General features: G+C 51.4%; 1 protein-coding gene across 4 annotated transcripts in view; it reads right to left on the reverse strand.

The window, feature by feature from the left end:
• Positions 1 to 16444, reverse strand: part of ECE1 (endothelin converting enzyme 1) — a 106450-nt gene that overhangs the window by 35775 nt on the left and 54231 nt on the right. For all 4 annotated transcript variants that reach the window (XM_058553135.1, XM_058553136.1, XM_058553137.1 and 1 more), the window contains 2 exons: positions 11253 to 11394; positions 5192 to 5404 (listed from right to left, as the gene is read on the reverse strand). In XM_058553135.1, the coding sequence (XP_058409118.1) occupies positions 5192 to 5404; positions 11253 to 11394 (355 nt within the window). The remainder of the gene's footprint in view (positions 1 to 5191; positions 5405 to 11252; positions 11395 to 16444) is intronic.

Below are 16444 nucleotides of genomic sequence, written 5' to 3' on the forward strand. Positions count from 1 at the left end.
TTCCTGTAGGTTGGCCCAGAAAACCAGAGACAGACAGACCTGAAGCAGTCCGGCAGGCCTACGAAGCCCTGGACACCCCTCCCATCCTTGGATTAATTAATCAATCAATCCACTCAGCCATTTGAAGGAAGGCCCCACTGGTGCAGACAGGAGAACTGGATAGAAAGCATTTCAGCTGCAGGTGTCGCCCATAGTTTCCAATATGCGCAGGAAGATGCAACTAAATTAGACAGTAAATATTGGAAAAACAAATCAAAATAAAAATAGAAGAGATGACACGATTAATTGCTAAGTCACTGACATGGACAAATTTAACGCTATGGAAAGGATTCTGTCTGTATTTCTCAGGGAGACTGGTGTCGGGGTAGAAGGAAGGGAGACCGCTAACTTTTTCTTTATGGACTCTGTGTTGCTCGAATTGTTCTAACAAGCAGGCATTCATTTTTTTGAATACATTAACATTACAATATGAAATACAGTAAATACGACAGGTACACAAGATGTAATTGTAGCTCAAGCCCGGAGAGGCCCTTTGGTCGCCACAGAAGGCATAACGGAGGAAGCAGGTTTGAGACAAGTCTTGTGGGATTGGGAGGGGGTGAGGTAGGTACTCTAGATGGCAGAATATTCTGCGCTAAAAGCAAGGGGAGGAAAACCTAAGACGAGGCCCAGGCTGAAGGGGAGCCAGGTCCCGCTGCATCCTTCCCCTGAGGAAGTGGGACCACATTCCTATCTCCGCAAAGCCTACGAGGACAGCCCCAGTTGGTGACCCGGGTGAGCCATCTGTGTCATGCGTCCTAGTTCAATCCACCTGCTACAGATCTGCCTGGACTTCCTGAGGGGGCGAGAGTGAACTCACTGTTCAGAGAAAAAAGCGTCTCGCCCAAGTCACACAGCAGGCTGGCGGTAACAGCTGTTCTGTCTGGCCAGCTGACAATCCCCCCTGGCCCTCTGAATGTTCCTTCTTCCTCCACCTAGAGAGCCCACTCCCGGGCGAGCACGGACAGCCCAGGCACCTCTCGGCATATCCCAGTCCCCGTCAGCCCCAGCTCCCTCCTGAGGCCTGCTGGCTGACCCCTTTGTATGCCCAGGAATGCACTGGCCCACGCTCCCGCATTTCTCAGTCACCCACTCACCTGCTTCCTGCCCTGCAGGGGTTTCCAGGTATCAGAGCCCCAGGTATCAAGGCCCACAGGGGAGGGGCCGTTTCCAGACTAGTTCCCAGGAGTGAGCCTGGAGGGAGGGAAGGCCAGGACATGCCTCCTTAGGGAAGCTCCTGGTCAGCATGACGTGAGGGTGACCCCGGCTTCTGCGCTCATCAGGCCTGGCAGGTCTGTCCTGGCCTGGAGAGCTCGGGCAAGCAGCCACGGAGGAAGGAGGCTGGCCAACCACACTGCTGGGCGCTCCGTGACCTCCGTGTGGTGAATCTGACTCAGCGGAGTCAGTAGATAAAGAATGCCGGTCTGAGGCCCCACAGCTCTGGGGCTGAATTCCACCTCCACCATTTCCCAGGAAATACATTTTCTTTGTACTTATGAGTCTCTTTTGTAAAATGGGCATATACAGCCTACTCCATGGTTTAAAGAAAATAATACAAGTAAACAACCCAGCATGGTCACGGATACGCCCTGTGTCTCCTTCCCTCATAACTGGGTCCACGTCAGTGCTTCCATAAGACATAAAATAAGTAACAGTCACCCTTTCTTCGACCACCCAATTAATGCTTAGAACATCCCTTCTGATGCTCTGAGTTAGTTCCCACTTTACAGGTGAAGAGCTGAGGCCCTGAGAGGCTGAGCGGCCTCTCTGCAGTCACACAGCGTGTTAGGGAGGGGTCCAGGCTGGAACTCTCCTAAGACCACTGAGAAGGGTAGCTCTGCTTCGCTGCATGTACCAGGTCCCAGGCTCTGTGCTAAGTACCCTGACCCATCACACAGAAGTCAATACTCACAGTGACCTTGTGTGTTAGGAGGCACCATTGCCCCCATTTTACAGATAAAGAAACTAAGCCGGGGAGGAGCCAGGTCACTTGTGCAAGGCCACACGGGTGATAAGCCAGCATGCCAGGCTGCCTGACTTCAAAACCCTGCAGTCTGGCCTCCTGACACCACCAGACCCTGGCCCCTGGGTCAGGGACTTAAACCCATGGGTCTGGCTGGTCTGTGCCCAGCTCAGTGCAGCTCCCCACCCACCCCTTGACCGTCAGGGACCGGGTGGATGTAAAGCCAGAGCCAAGGACTGGGGCCCTGCCCTCCTGGGGGGTGGGGTAGGGGGATGGACTCAGTCTTGGCATAGACCCCAGCCCTCCTGATAAGAACCAGCAGGATCAGGACCCATGGGCACAATATCCAACGGCCAGTTCTGGGCTTACCTGGGAAATAAGAGTGCCTGTCCACCTTTCCTCCCCTGTCCCCTCTCGGTGCTAATGGCTCCCTAGGGGTGGAGGCCCTCTCCATTCCAGACTTGTGGTGTGTCCTTGACAAAGTTACATAACTAACTTCTCTGAGCCTCAGTTCCTTCATCTATAAAATGGGTACAACAATTCCTAAGTCGTAGCTGGGAGGATTAAGGAGGCAGTAGATATAACGAGTCTGGCACGGTGCACAGTACACAGCAGACACTCAACAAACATCAGTCTCTTTCCCTCTTTCCTTCAGATCCTTGATGTTCTGCACTTCCTGCTGGCTCTCTCCAACAAAGTGGGAAGGGAGCCATACCCACCCCTTGTACCTGAAGGAGGGTGTGGGACAGGGGAAAGGACACGTGACCAGAAGTCAGGCAAGTCCCAGCTCTGTCACCTACCAGCCTGTCTTGAGGATCCCTCTGGACTTCAGTTTCTTCATCTATCCAATGTGATGAACAACCCCTTCCTAGCTCCTAACCTACAGGATCAAAGGGGATGACAGCTATAAAAGAGCTCTGTAAACTGTGCAGCATTGTCCAAAGGTCAATGGTGAATAACACCAACATAAACAGCAGCCACCACAACAGGCCAGGCCTAGGCAGAGCACTTTACATGTATGTTCCCATTTAATTTTCACAACCTGGAGAAGGCGTGGTTCCCACTGTACTGATGAGAGAAGCAGCCCAGAGAGGTTATGTAATTGACCCAAGATCACACAGTCAGTGGCAAAGCCAGGATTTGAACCCAGGTCCTGGTGACTGAGGCAGAGGCACTAGCCCATCTTTTATTCTTCCTGGAGTATTCTCCTGCTTTGGTTAATGGTCCCTGCCAAGCCCCCAGCACTGGGGAAGGGACATCCTTGAGTTCCAGTCTCACTACCACAGATATATTTGCCTTTTTTTTTTCTTCCCCAAAGCCCCAGTGCATAGTTGTGTATCATAGTTGTAGAGTTGTAGCTCTTCTATGTGGGACGCCTCCTCAGCATGGCTTGATGAGCAGTGAGTAGGTCCACGCCCAGGATCTGAACCAGCAAACCCCAGGCTGCCGAAGCGGAACATGAAAATTAATCACTGCGCCACTGGGCAGGCCCCTATATTTGCCTTTTAAGCTTCTGGTTCAGAAGTGAAAGGCTGTGTCCCCTTTCAAAGGCACTTGGGAAGCACAAAGCTGGCAGGGGCTTTGCTGTTCCTGACACCTGGAGTTGTGCAGCCTCACCTCCCCCCAACCCCCTGCTCTGACCCTCAGGGAGACAAGCAGGATGCTGTGCGGCCCAAACGGCTGCCGGGGGGCCGGCCCAGGAGCTGCTGAGGACCAAGGAGAAACAGTAGGTGGGTTTCACCTAGCCCAGCTGTGCCCCCTGGGGCTGGGTGGGAAAGAAAGGAAAGGTCTCCTTACCCTGGTTTGCTTATTTCTACTTTCATCTAAAGACAAAGTTGGCTTAAACTCATAATTGTCCACTTAGAATCTTTTCCTATCTCATAGGAAAGTTTCTGTCCCTTTGAGAAGATCTGTCCCCTTTTAGGTGTCTTCTATTTGACCTACTTTTGAGTATCTTGAAGGTTTTTTTAAAAACTTGAGTATTTGTTGACTCTAAGTTCTGTCATGGATGGATTCATTGACTGGCTCTTCATGATCTAGCCTCTGCCAGCATGTAGGGGCCCAGGATGGGGCAGGGGTCAGCAGGAGAGGGAGATGGGAAAGGTCCTGGCTGCCAAGGGGTTCAAGTCAGGACCTCTGTATGTGACAGTACGGGGGGTTGTGACTTCACATGGAGGAGGACCCCAATGGGCAGATATTAGTTCAACCAACAGTAACTGGGGATACAGCTGCCAACAGGCAGATGTGGAATTCTAATCTATGGACAAAACCACCACCACTGAGGTCAACTCGAGGAGCCGGAGGCCTAACAAGTGCAAAGAGAAGAACTCTGGGTAGACGGCTTACCATGCCAGCCTGACTACCACTAGGCTGAGGAAGACACCTGCCTACACTTATTAACTCTCAAATAAACTGCTGCTATAACTTTTGTCTGCTCACAACCTTGAAATCTGATCTGGTGTGCTCAGTCTCGATTCCTTTTGCTCACAATGTGTAAAACTCACAGTCAGCACTAGTCAAAACCAAGCCTCATGGGCCAGCCCTGTGGCTTAGCGGTTAAGTGCGCGCACTCCGCTACTGGCGGCCCCGGTTCGGATCCTGGGCGCGCACCGACGCACTGCTTCTCCGGCCATGCTGAGGCCGCGTCCCACATACAGCAACTAGAAGGATGTGCAACTATGACATACAAGTATCTACTGGGGCTTTGGGGGAAAAAAAAAAAAGGAGGAGGATTGGCAATAGATGTTAGCTCAGAGCCGGTCTTCCTCAGCAAAAAGAGGAGGATTAGCATGGATCTTAGCTCAGGGCTGATCTTCCTCACACACACACACACACAAAAAAACCAAGCCTCAGCTTGAAGCCACAAAGCCACGATCGCCACTATCAGTCCTGGTGCACCTACTATGTGCCACACACACCATGCTGATGCTTCACACGTATGCTCTCTAGTTCTCAAAACCCTGCCGTTTGGGTATTATCAGTCTCACTTTACAGATGAAGAAACTGAGGCTCAGAGATAAGTAAGTTACTCAGGATTGCACCCGAGTGTTGGGGCAGGCGGTCTAACCTACTCCACAGGAGGTGGTTTCACCTACTCCGAAGCCCTGCCCAGCTCTTCCTTTCACCAGGGTAGGTCCAGCCAACAGCCCTCCTCTGCGGCCCACTCATTGGCCCCCCCTGGGTGCTTACCGAGAAGGTGCTTGATGATGGCCTGGTTGTGCTCCCAGAGGTTGCTGAAGGTCCCCCAGCGTGAGTGGCCGTCAGGAACGGGGTTGGCTTTGATCCAGCCGCCACAGGCGTAAGTGAAGAAGTCCTGGCAGGGGTCCACTGTGGGGTCCATGGAACTCAAGATGGAGCTGGTCACCGAGATGCAGGCCTCGCTTAGGCATACCGGGGGGGTTCCTGGCAGGGGTCAAGGATAAGACGCCAGTGAAGGGCAGCCAGGGAGAAGTCTGTGGGAACACAGCGCAGGTGGCCTGGGGCCCTGGGGTGCCATGCCCCACCCCCTCCCTGACCAAACAGATTTAGAACTGGATGGTCACTAGACTCCTACAGAGAAATGATTTCAGTACATTTACGATCTCCTGGCTTATAAAATAAGACTTCTATTTAGATGCCTAAAATGCTTTCTATGGCTTAAAAAGCACCCAGAACCGACGTGTTTCTCTTAATCAGTCCTTCCTCCCATAAACTTTCATTGATTCTTTTTTTATTCCCTGATGTTCAACAAATTTGTTCACTCATTCATGCACTCACTTACTCAACAAAATAATTACTGAGTACCTTCCAGGTTCTTTGCTGACTGTAGGGGGTGTGTGTGGTGGGGGATACAAAAGGCAGGGTCCTTTCCCTCAAGAGCTAATAACTTAGTTGGGGATACACACATTACATAAGAAAAGTCAAAAGACAACAGTAGGAGAAATGCCTGTCATTGACTCTACAAACATAAACTGAGTATACTTAGTCCACACAAATGGGTGATGCAGACAGTACGGTGCCAGGACTCAGGAAGAAGGGAAGACTATTACGAATGAAGGAATTATGAAAAATCATCCCCACTGAGTACAAGGCAGAAGAGTCACCTCACTGAATCTTCCAAAGAAACAAAAATGAAACAAACCTAAGATCATTTTGCTTAAGGTCATTTTTGTATATGAGGAAACTGAGGCACAGAGAGGCTAAGTACCTTGTTCAAGGCCAACGGGATTTGAATCTCACCCTCTCTCTGCTATGCCTGCTGTGGGCCTGCAAGGGAGCCCTTCCAGCAACGTTGGCCCCACACTGCCAGGGGGTGGAACAGCCCCACCTGAGGGACGGTGCAGGTGGGCAATGGGGAGGGTTGGCAAATCCTACACGTCCTACAAATCCTACAAGTGCCCCAAAACACAACAAGCAGAGAAATTAGCTTCCCCTGAACCGGTTCTCACAGGACGGAGGCCGGATGTCCAGGTTCGTGACTAAGAACACAGACGTAGCTGAACCGTCGGCTGACACAAGCTCCACTGGCAACGAGAGGGACCGTTTACTGAACACGGCTCTGCGCCAGGCACATCACACTCGTGATCTCATTTAGGCCTCACTGTGGGCACAAGATACAGGTGTGACACCCTCGCTTAAAGAGGAGGAAACTGAGGCTCTGAGCGAGTGAGCGGAACCAGGTCGCCCAGCTGCGCAGGACAGCGGAGACTGAACCCAGCTCTGTCCTGCCTCAGCACCTCCTGGGCCGGGTTCTCCTGCTTTCCCTCGCCACCTCTTTGTGGTCACGCTGGGGCTGCTGTAGCCCTTCTGGTGAGTTCGGTTTCCCCATTGCACAGGGAGGAGTGAGGCAGAGCAGGCAATGTACCTGGGTTCAAATCCCAGCTTTCCGCTACTGGCTGTGGGCTCGTGTAAGCGACTTCATGTCTGCGAGCCTCAGTTTCTCTATCTAGAAATGAGGAAGAACAGAAGGACGAATTTCACAGTGTGATGAAATGATCTCATGGCTGGGCATGGGAGCTCGGCTCCCTCGAGTCTTAGGGTCCAATGTTCCCAGGCCAATCTTCAGAGAGCAGAAAAAGATGCACGGGCTGGCAGGGGCAGTCTTCATCTCACTGGGAAACATAGTGCTGGGGTGGCCCAGGGGCTTATTAACATCTGATGACAAACACAACGTCCTACAGGCTGACAAAGGGGTCAGAGGAGCCGCACAACAGCACAAAAATCAGGGTGACTTTATTTTGCGGTAATTACTTGTTTTAAGCTGACTATACAGCAATTAAAAATTACTGAACCATTAGGCATGAAAATAGAGAAAGGAAATGGTAGGGAATATGGTGCCATTTAACGTATCTCTAGATCAGATCATCTCGATCAGAGTTGCATGCCCGACTCCCCACCCAGGGGAATGTACTAGAATCTTTATGGGGGGTGGGGGTGAGTGAAGAGAATTTCTGTGCAGTTTGAAAAAGCCTATTCACTATTATGATACAACTTCGTATTTGGAAAAGGAAAAGAATACCTATTGTTTTTATACAACAAACTACAGGAAGTAAAGCTTGATAAAATCTTGGCTGGCAGGAATGCTCAGAAGACAGACTAAGAGGGTGATCCTAGGGAGGGAGATACCTCAGGATCTGTGCATGCATGCGCGTGTAAGAGAGAGACAGAGAGATTAAGATTTTATAGTTATCATAAGGGGACCTGGGTTTAAAAACAAAATAAGAAACCAGTCCCCAGGAATTAGTCTGAGAGGCTGACTTCCTCACTAAGCACCCTCTCTGCTGGGCACAGGGCAAGGTCCCTAGGTGGTGCTTAAGCAATAACTGCTTGATTATTTAACTAACTATTTAATGGTTTGTAGATCCTTTACCAACTGTTCCTGGCCCAGCAGGTGCTTAATGCATATTTGATCAGTTAATAGTTTCCAGGCCCCCCTCCTCTCACATCAAGGTCAACACCTTCAAAACTCGGCTCAGGCTCCATCTCCTTAGGGAAACCTTCCCAGACCCTCGCCCCTCTCTGGGTCCCTTGATTGGTTGTCTGGGTGTCCACTGTCCCAGCACAAACTAGGCTGTGTCATGGCCATCTCCCTGTCCCCCTCCCCCATTAGAACGTGAGCTTGAGGGTAAAGCCAGCATCTTACTTGCATTTATATTTCCTTTGCCCAGCATTGTACTTGACACCTAGCAGCTGCTGTTCCATACACGTTTGCTGAATGAATGAATGACTAAGTGAATGAAAGAGCTTTGTCCAGCACTCGGTCACCACCTATAGAAGCAGAAAATATTTCTTCCCTAATTTAGGGCATGCATGATCCGTCGAGAAGGCAGGAGCAGGTCCCAGATCTAGTTCCCAGACCCTGTTCTGGACAGTGCCTGGCCTCAACACCGAGTAAGACACTTCAGAATATTTTCTGGGAGAATTTATTGTTTGTTTTGCTGCCACTGTTTGCAAAACACCTGCAAGTTTCTGGAAAGGAGGGTGCAGCATGAAGATGGATAAATATGTATTTAAGTGTCCAGATGTAACTTAGAGGTAGGTCTTTTGGAATCATCAGAGAATTTGCTTTGACTGGCCTGATGTTTCCTCAAATGAGGCCGTGCCAGCGCCTGCTGCTCAGTAATGGGGTTACTGTCAATACCCAGGTGGCCGCTGCTTTCCCAGGCCAAGGCAGCCGATGAAGGCACGTGGGTTGGCTCAAAGATCACCTGATTTCAGGCGCAGCTCCACCTGGGCCCAGGCTGGGGAAAACCCTTCTGCGGCCCTGAGAGGGCCGGGATAGGGGCAGAAGCAGGATTCCTCCCTGTGGGCCCCACCAGGCAGTAACAGCAGAAGAGTTTTGGGCCCGATCACTAGGAGCAGCCCTTGGGGAGTCCCTTCTGGTTTCTGGTGGAGAAACATCTTGGGAACTCCTGGGGCACTCTCAGGGCGACACTGCCTACTGGAGTCTCACCTGCTTGCCATGCACAGAGCCAAGAGCTGGGCAGATGAGGCTGGTCAGTGTCTACACTGCCCGGCAGCGTGTTCTGAACTGAAGCTGATTTAGAATGAGGCGGCTATACGGGTGATCAATAGAGAAAGGTTATCCCCAGTTTAGTCGTCCTTCTTGTTCCTTTGTCCATTCAGTCATTTATTTATTCACTTTGTAAACTATTTGCATACCTATGACATGCAGACATTACACTAAGCACATACAGTTAAGGGCCTGGAAATTATTAATTAATTAATCAAATATGCATTAAGCACCTGCTGGGCTAGGCACATCTGGTAAAACATATACAAACCATAAAAAATTCAGTTAAATAATCATGTAATTATTTCTTAAACAACATCTCGATACCTGACATAGAGTACACTCATTAAATATTTGTGGAATGAATGGATGAATGGATGGATGGATGGATGAATGAATGAATGAATGAGTGCTTGATAGAGGAGGGATGTAAGGATGACTCAGATGAAGTCCCACCCTCTCTCCAGGCCCCCAATCCCCTTCCCCATCCCAGTCCAGCATGGCCACCCATGCAGGCCAGCAATTTCACAATGGGGAATGTTCAACAAAGCCTAGAGTTGGTTTTTTTTTTTGGTGAGGAAGATCGGCCCTGAGCTAACATCTGTTGCCAATCTTCCTCTTTTTGCTTGAGGAAGATAGTCCCTGAGCTAACATCTGTGCCAATCTTCCTCTATTTAGTATACGTGATGCCACCACAGCATGGCTTGATGAACAGTGTGTAGGTCCATGCCTCTGATCCAAACCCGTGAACCCCAGGCCGCTGAAGTGGAGCATGCAAAGTTTTTTTTTTTTTTCTGGTGAGGAGGACTAGCCCTGAGCTAACATCCAATGCCAATCCTCCCCTTTTTTCCTCAAGGAAGATTGGCCCTGGGCTAAGATCCGTGCCCGTCTTCCTCTACTTTCCATGGGACGCTGCCACAGCATGGCTTACCAAGCGGTGTATCAGTGTGTGCCTGGGATCCGAACCTGCGAACCCCGGGCCGCCGAAGCGGAGCACATACACATAACCGCTGTGCCATCGGGCTGGCCCCTGGAGCGTGCAAACTTAACCACTATGCCACCGGGCCGGCCCCAAAGCACTGAGTTGATGTTTCCAGATCCCATAAAGGTTTACGATCTCTCTGACGGAATGAGTGACCAGGTGACCAAGTCGGTGGGGTTGGACCCTGAGCAAAGCCCCCAGGGGCTGCTCGACCAGGTGGACTACTGCCATCAGAAAGCTGGATGTTGGGGCACAGGGAGTGAGAGACCTGGAAGTGGCTGGACTTGCCATCCTCATTTTTAGCTTGGATCTGCCCTTTCCAGCTCCACAAACGTTTACGGAGCATCAACTCCGTGTGAGGCACTCCACTAGACACAGAGAACCCGCCTCAGACTCCTGATGGCAGGATGGGAAAGGGGTCTGATCATACTGCTACACAAGGTCGGACAGAAATGTGATTACGGAGGCACATGAAGGGCAGCTGGACCACGGAAGGACAGCTTTCCTGGGGCTACCAACACACACTGGGGTGCACGGGGATTACAAAGGGAGGCAAGGCCTGGGCTCAGGGCCCGCCAGCCTGTGCTAAAATTCCAGCTTCCCCCATCCCTCCCACACGAGCCACGTCATCTCGGGGAAGTCACTTAGTCTCACTGCCTCAGTTTCCTCATATGGAAAATGGAGTCTAAAGTAACCACACCTCACAGGGCTGCTGGGAGGAGGAAATGAGATTACGTCTGTAAAGGAGAGGTGCGGTATCTGGTACATGGAAAGTATTCAGTAAACGGAAGCCATTACTGCTATTTTGTTGGAACTAAGGACAGTGGACAGCGCCAGCCTGTGTGTCTAACCAGCCCACGTCCTAACCATAGTACCCGAAGCTAAGGTTAGAGAAGTCCTAGTGGGCGCCAGGTATGTGATACCCGTTATCTCTAATCCTCAGAGGCATCCCCAAACTGGGGGCTGTTTTCTCCACCGAAAGTAGAGAAGATACAGGCTCTGGGAGATTAAGTGACTTGTCCAAGGGCACACAGGCGGTAAGTGAGTGGCCAGGCCAGGATTTGGACTCAATTCCATCTCACTCCAAAACCTTTACACCACCCATGCCACCCACCTGCCAGGTCTCAGTCTATTCAGCAACCTGAGCCCTCCAGACTCAGCTCTCCCCTTGGCCTTGGAAGCCAGTCCCGGCCTGAGCAGGGAAGCCCCCTTGCACAGGTGGACAGGGCCAGGGGCAGGAGCGAGGTAAGCCCACGACACAACACAGAGGTACCTACTTGTTTGGTACTGGACGCCCAGCACTGCCAAGCAGGCCACCAGTCCTGCCGCCAGAAGTGCCACCAGCAACGCCAGCCGCTTCTCCACCTGGGTCCTCGCAGCCCACCACTTCTGGCCACTCCGGGGGCTGCGGAAGTTCACCTGCGGGGAAGGAGGTGGGAGGGGTGGGGAAGGCGTGAGAGGGTCCCCCTTCCCCAGGAGGAAGGGGCTCTGCGACAGGTCCAGGCCCCGAGGAGGCATCAGGGTCGCCCTCCCGCCTCAGGCGTGGTCCAGCTCCCACAGAATCGGTCCTAATCCAGGAAAGAAACCACCACCCTGCTCAGCAGCTCAGATTTGCTCCTAAACATCAGTCAAGCGGCTCAGTCCAGCCGGGCTCGTGTTTTTTGTGTCACCCGATACGGGTAAAAGAAAAAAAAGACTGGCTTTTCCCCTTTTCTCCAGTAAGGAGTTCAAAAAAGAACAGGATGTTTGGACTTGCAGGCTTCCAGTGAGCGTCCAGCTGGGCTCTTCTCAGACGCCCCGCATGAATAGGCCGGGGTGACATAACCATAGCTCACACTTCCCGCGAGCACGGACATCCTTACTCATTAAGCCCTCACAATGCCACGAGGGCTGTGTTATTAGTTCTCTTTTTACAAATGAGGGAACTGAAGTCCAGAGAGGTGAGACCCTTGCCTCTCATCACACAGCTAACTGGGGAGAGCTGGGATTTGAACTCTAGTCTGTTGATTCTAGAGCCCACTGTGGATTAGGGATTTGGGAGATGTCAAGGGAGATGCCATAGAGAAATAGCTCCATTCAGGCAGGTCCTCAAAGGGAGGAAAAGTGTCCCCAGCCTAACAGTCTAGCTAAACAGGAAGGGAGGCACAATGAAAGGAAACGGAGGGCGTGGCAGGGCGCTCTGGGCTGAGGAGGACACATCAGCCAACAGCACTCAGAGCCTTCGGCCCAGGCCCTCACACCCAAGGCCAGCTTGGGGCTCCCCTCTGTTCCAAGAGGTGCTTCCTGCAAAAGCCAGGGCCACAGGACAGGAGGGGTCCCCTGAAGGTGGGGCTCAGTTCAGTGACATTGCAGCAGTGTGCCAACAGCTGAGCACCAACTCAGGGCCATGTTGGAAATAGCGAGAGGAAGACAGACTCCCTTGCATTCAGCTGCTTACAGCCCAGCAGGGAGGTTGATAAACACACTGGAGTGGGCAGGGGTTCAGTCAGGGAAGGCTTCCTGGAGGCAGGGATGCCTGGGCTGGGTCTTGAAGAATAAGCAGGAATTGGCCAGGGGAATGGGGAAGGGAAGAGAAAAGGTGGGGCAAGGCCTAGATCCTAAAGGGCACTGTAAGCCAGTTTAAAGAATGTGGACTTCTTCCTGCAGGCTGAAGTGATGTGATTAGGTTTGCCCTTTGGAAAGGCCAAGGTGGAGGGAACAAGGCTTGGAGGGGAGGCAGGGAGACCCACAGCCTGCCAGAGGGTGAGGAGACGGGGGAGCTGCCAGTGGACGTGAGGAGACCCAGCCTCTGACCTGCAAAAGCCCCACCAACAGCTGAGAGTGTGGCTGCCCCCGGGAGCCAGGTCACAGCCCTCAGGGAGCCCCACACTGGCACTCGGGGATCTGAGGCTGGTCACCTTACGAAAGGGCACCAAGTGACCTTGTGGTCATCGCTGGGTATTTTCTGGACAGGAAATGACTGGGAATTGCTACAACAGAGAAAGGAGAACACAAGAACTTTTTGTGGAAGAAAAATTGGGTTCTAAAACCGAGAAAAGGAACTTGAGGCCCCAGTCATATTTCCGTGTAGGTGTAGGAGGCTCGGGTACTAAAGTAGCTGTGTCAGACAGAGGGAGGGTGCCGCCCCCCGACATCCCTTACGAAGCTTCTCAAAAATATGAGAAACAAAGATTCTGGGCATGCTGCTGCTATTAAGTTAAAATTTTGGGCTGGAAGGGCCTGGTGCTTTATAAAGTGCTTTTTCTGAGGCCTCGATTCTCGCACGCAGTTTACCGTGGACACTGGTATTCAGAGGGGTCTGAATTGGGGTTTGAAGCGGGCACTGCCTTGCCTGGGGGTGTTGACATTTATTCTCACTCTTCCTGCTGTCCTGGCCCTGGACTGAGCTCATCTTCTGCCTCCTCCTCTAGGCCTCTCAGTGCCCCCATTATCATGGCTCAGCTCGTGGGGCGAGACTTTGGTGTAAGAGGCACCCCTCTGCCTGGTGCTGGCTCTAGGAAGCCAGGTAACAGGGCCATCAGGCTTGGGGAAACAGGAAAACCTCATCTCCTGTGGACAGAGCAATCCCATGGTGTGGGGAATCTGAAGAGGGGAAAGGCAGAGAAAGAAGAAATGAAAAGAAAGAAGACGATGAAAGGAACAGAGGGAAGGAGGGAAAGAAAAAAGTAATAATGGCAACTAATACCTGAGTGCTTTCTCTGTGCCTGGCATTGCGTTAACTGTTTGGTTGCTAGATGATGCTACTCTATCTTCACAACATCTCTAAGAGTAGCTACTAGTATTAGCTCCAGAAGAAACATAGGATGGGGGGGAGAAGTGGAGAGGGGAGAGACTGTGAGAAAACGCATCTCTCTCCAGAAACCGCAGCCTCAGCCATTGCTCCCCTGAGGAGCAAGAAAAGTCGAGCTGAGCCTCGTTCTTTGATGTCAAGCAAATAGATGGTGTTCATTACAAAACTGAATTAGAATTAAGTCAGAATTAAATTGAAAATTCATTGTTCCAAGCAGAAACGGCAAATGGAATTTAAAAACGGGGTTTTTAACCTTTGTTAAAGGTTCTTTGCCCTGTCTGAGGGCATCTTGGTTTCTGGACGAGCCTTGTCTCTGAGGGCAGAAGGAATACAGAAGCGTTCTCCTGCAGCAGGAGCAGTCACCTGGAGGCACTAGGCCGAGATCAAGATGCCTCTCTAGGAAAGGCTGTCCAATTCCTGGGTGCAACAGACAGGGCCGGGGCTGAGAGTATGAGTCGCTGTCTGGCTCGGCGAGTCCCTTCTCCTCTCTGAGACCCTGCGGTCCCTGTCCTGCCTCCTTCAAAGGCTGCGGAGAGGATCCTGGGAGATGAGGTCACAGCAAGGGGAGGATGCGAGTGGTTTCTCACTTTCCTTTAGGAAATGAGGGTGTGTCGATCACGAGAGACTGGTGTGCAGTGACCGGGAGCGTGGAAGGATTAGTGGCGGGCAGCCCGCTCTGTCTTGGAAGAGGTAACTGGGAAGTGGCAATCAGCCAAGGAGATGAGCTGACACTTGGAAGACGGAGATGAGAATTACTGTAAATGTTTAGCTCACTGGTGGGCTTAATATTCTATTTGTTGTCAGGTAAGGCAAACAGAGAATGAGACAGAAAGAAAGGGATGCCCTCAAAAGAGAGAGGTGGAGAGGGAGACAGGGAAGGAAAGAGATAGAGCCAGAGAAACAGAAAGAGAGAGAGAGAGAGAAACAGGTGAGCTGTCCAGCCCAGGAGTTCCCAGGGTTTCCACAGCCAAGGGAACAAAGCCCTAATGAGGGATAAATATTTGGTTACAGAAGTGAGTCCTGCTCACCTAGGCATACAGCAAGAACGAGTTCTGCAGGCAAGGACGGGACACTGCCACCTGGGGCCCAGGAGACAAGCCAGCAGCAGAAGGGGTGGGGAGCCTGGTTTTCAGAGGAAGCAGGGGGTGGGAGGGAAGGTAGAGGCTCTTCTTGAGCCACTGCCAGGTCCCCCAGCGACCTGGGCTTTGTGAGCAGCAAACAGGAGTCAGTCTGGCCAAGGGTCCGGCAGGGAGCCCACCCCCTGTGGCCCCTCTGTCAGGGCTGGCAGGGCGACTAGGCTGCCTGCCTCGGAGTCAGCCTTTCAGAGCTGACAGACCATGACAGCTCAGCCTGGCGTGGCACGCTGCCTCCGTGAGGGTGTTAGGTTGGGGAAGTTTCTTCCAGTAAAGTTTCCATATGGTAGACTTCTGGTTGAGGCCACTGGGGCCAGCCCAGAGCAAAACTATAATGTCCTCTTGTCCTCCCCACCTCTTCCCGGAGCCCTACCTGCCCCCTGCCTCCTGCCTGACTCTCTTCCAGTGACTGACAACAGTTTAAGGTGGTACCTGTTGTGGGGGAGGGGACTCCTTGCATTTAAACAGGAATCGAAGTCTAGCATTTAGAAGTACTTTCTGGTTCTCTCTGCTTCCCAGAGGAACCCCCAGCTGCCGATGGCACGAGGGAATGGGCACAAACCTGGAAGTCAAAGGCCAGCCTGATTTATTCAAGACCCCACTGTGCGTGGCTGGGCAGCCGCTGGGCCTCGCTCTCCCATCTTTAAAATGAGGAAGCTGGATGAGGTCCCAGGTCTGACCCTCTCAGACTCGAGAACAACTCTAAGGCCCAGAGTATAAGGCTCTAACAGGTGGACAGAGTTCAAAAGACGTCCTGGTAAGCAGAGAGGCCTTTTAAAGTACTGAGTGGGACTGTCCCTGAAATCACCCTTGAAAGACACCCCTCCATGTGGCACGGAAAAAAAATGAGAAAACCACCGCTAAGAATTAAATATCTCAACTTTCCTTTTTCTTGAAAAAATGGATTTTTAGAAGTAACCAGATGAGTTTCAAAAGTTTTGGCAAACAGTTATGGCTGTCTGCTCCCCAGTTTAGGCTGCAGGTGTAACTTCAGCTATTTCCCTTTGAGCCACTGAAATGGTGTGTGCTGGGGTGTGGGGAGGCCAGGCAGCCAGTCTGAGCAGAGGCCTCCAAGAGGAAAATTAATACATTTAGGGCGTTATTGAGATATCATGCCTGGTGAGTTTCAGTAATAATCCTGATTTTCTGTGCACTATACAAAATGCTTTCTCTTACATTGTCTCATTTGAATCTTTGCAACAGCTCTGGGAGTTGGATTAATAACTTTAACTCCATTTTACAAATAAAGCTATTTATGTGATTGCTTTCAGATCTCACAGCCCATGGGACGCAAAACTTGGGCTCTGCGTTAGGGTTCTCTGGCTTTAAATTCTGCACTCAGTCCACAGTGACTAATTTTAGTGGATTACAATTAACTTGGGCCTAAAACATAAGAAAAAGGAAAAGAAAAACACTTTCAGGTGAGGTGCCGGCAGAACTTTCCTCCAGCTAAATTCAACACCTCGTCAGCATATTCAGTAACAAAGGTGGCAAGTTTGGCTGAAACATGGAAATTTTCATTTACAGTCATGCGCCGCTTAACGAC

Source organism: Diceros bicornis, chromosome 13 (assembly GCF_020826845.1).
Source record: "Diceros bicornis minor isolate mBicDic1 chromosome 13, mDicBic1.mat.cur, whole genome shotgun sequence".
In the NCBI taxonomy this organism is placed as follows: domain Eukaryota; kingdom Metazoa; phylum Chordata; class Mammalia; order Perissodactyla; family Rhinocerotidae; genus Diceros; species Diceros bicornis.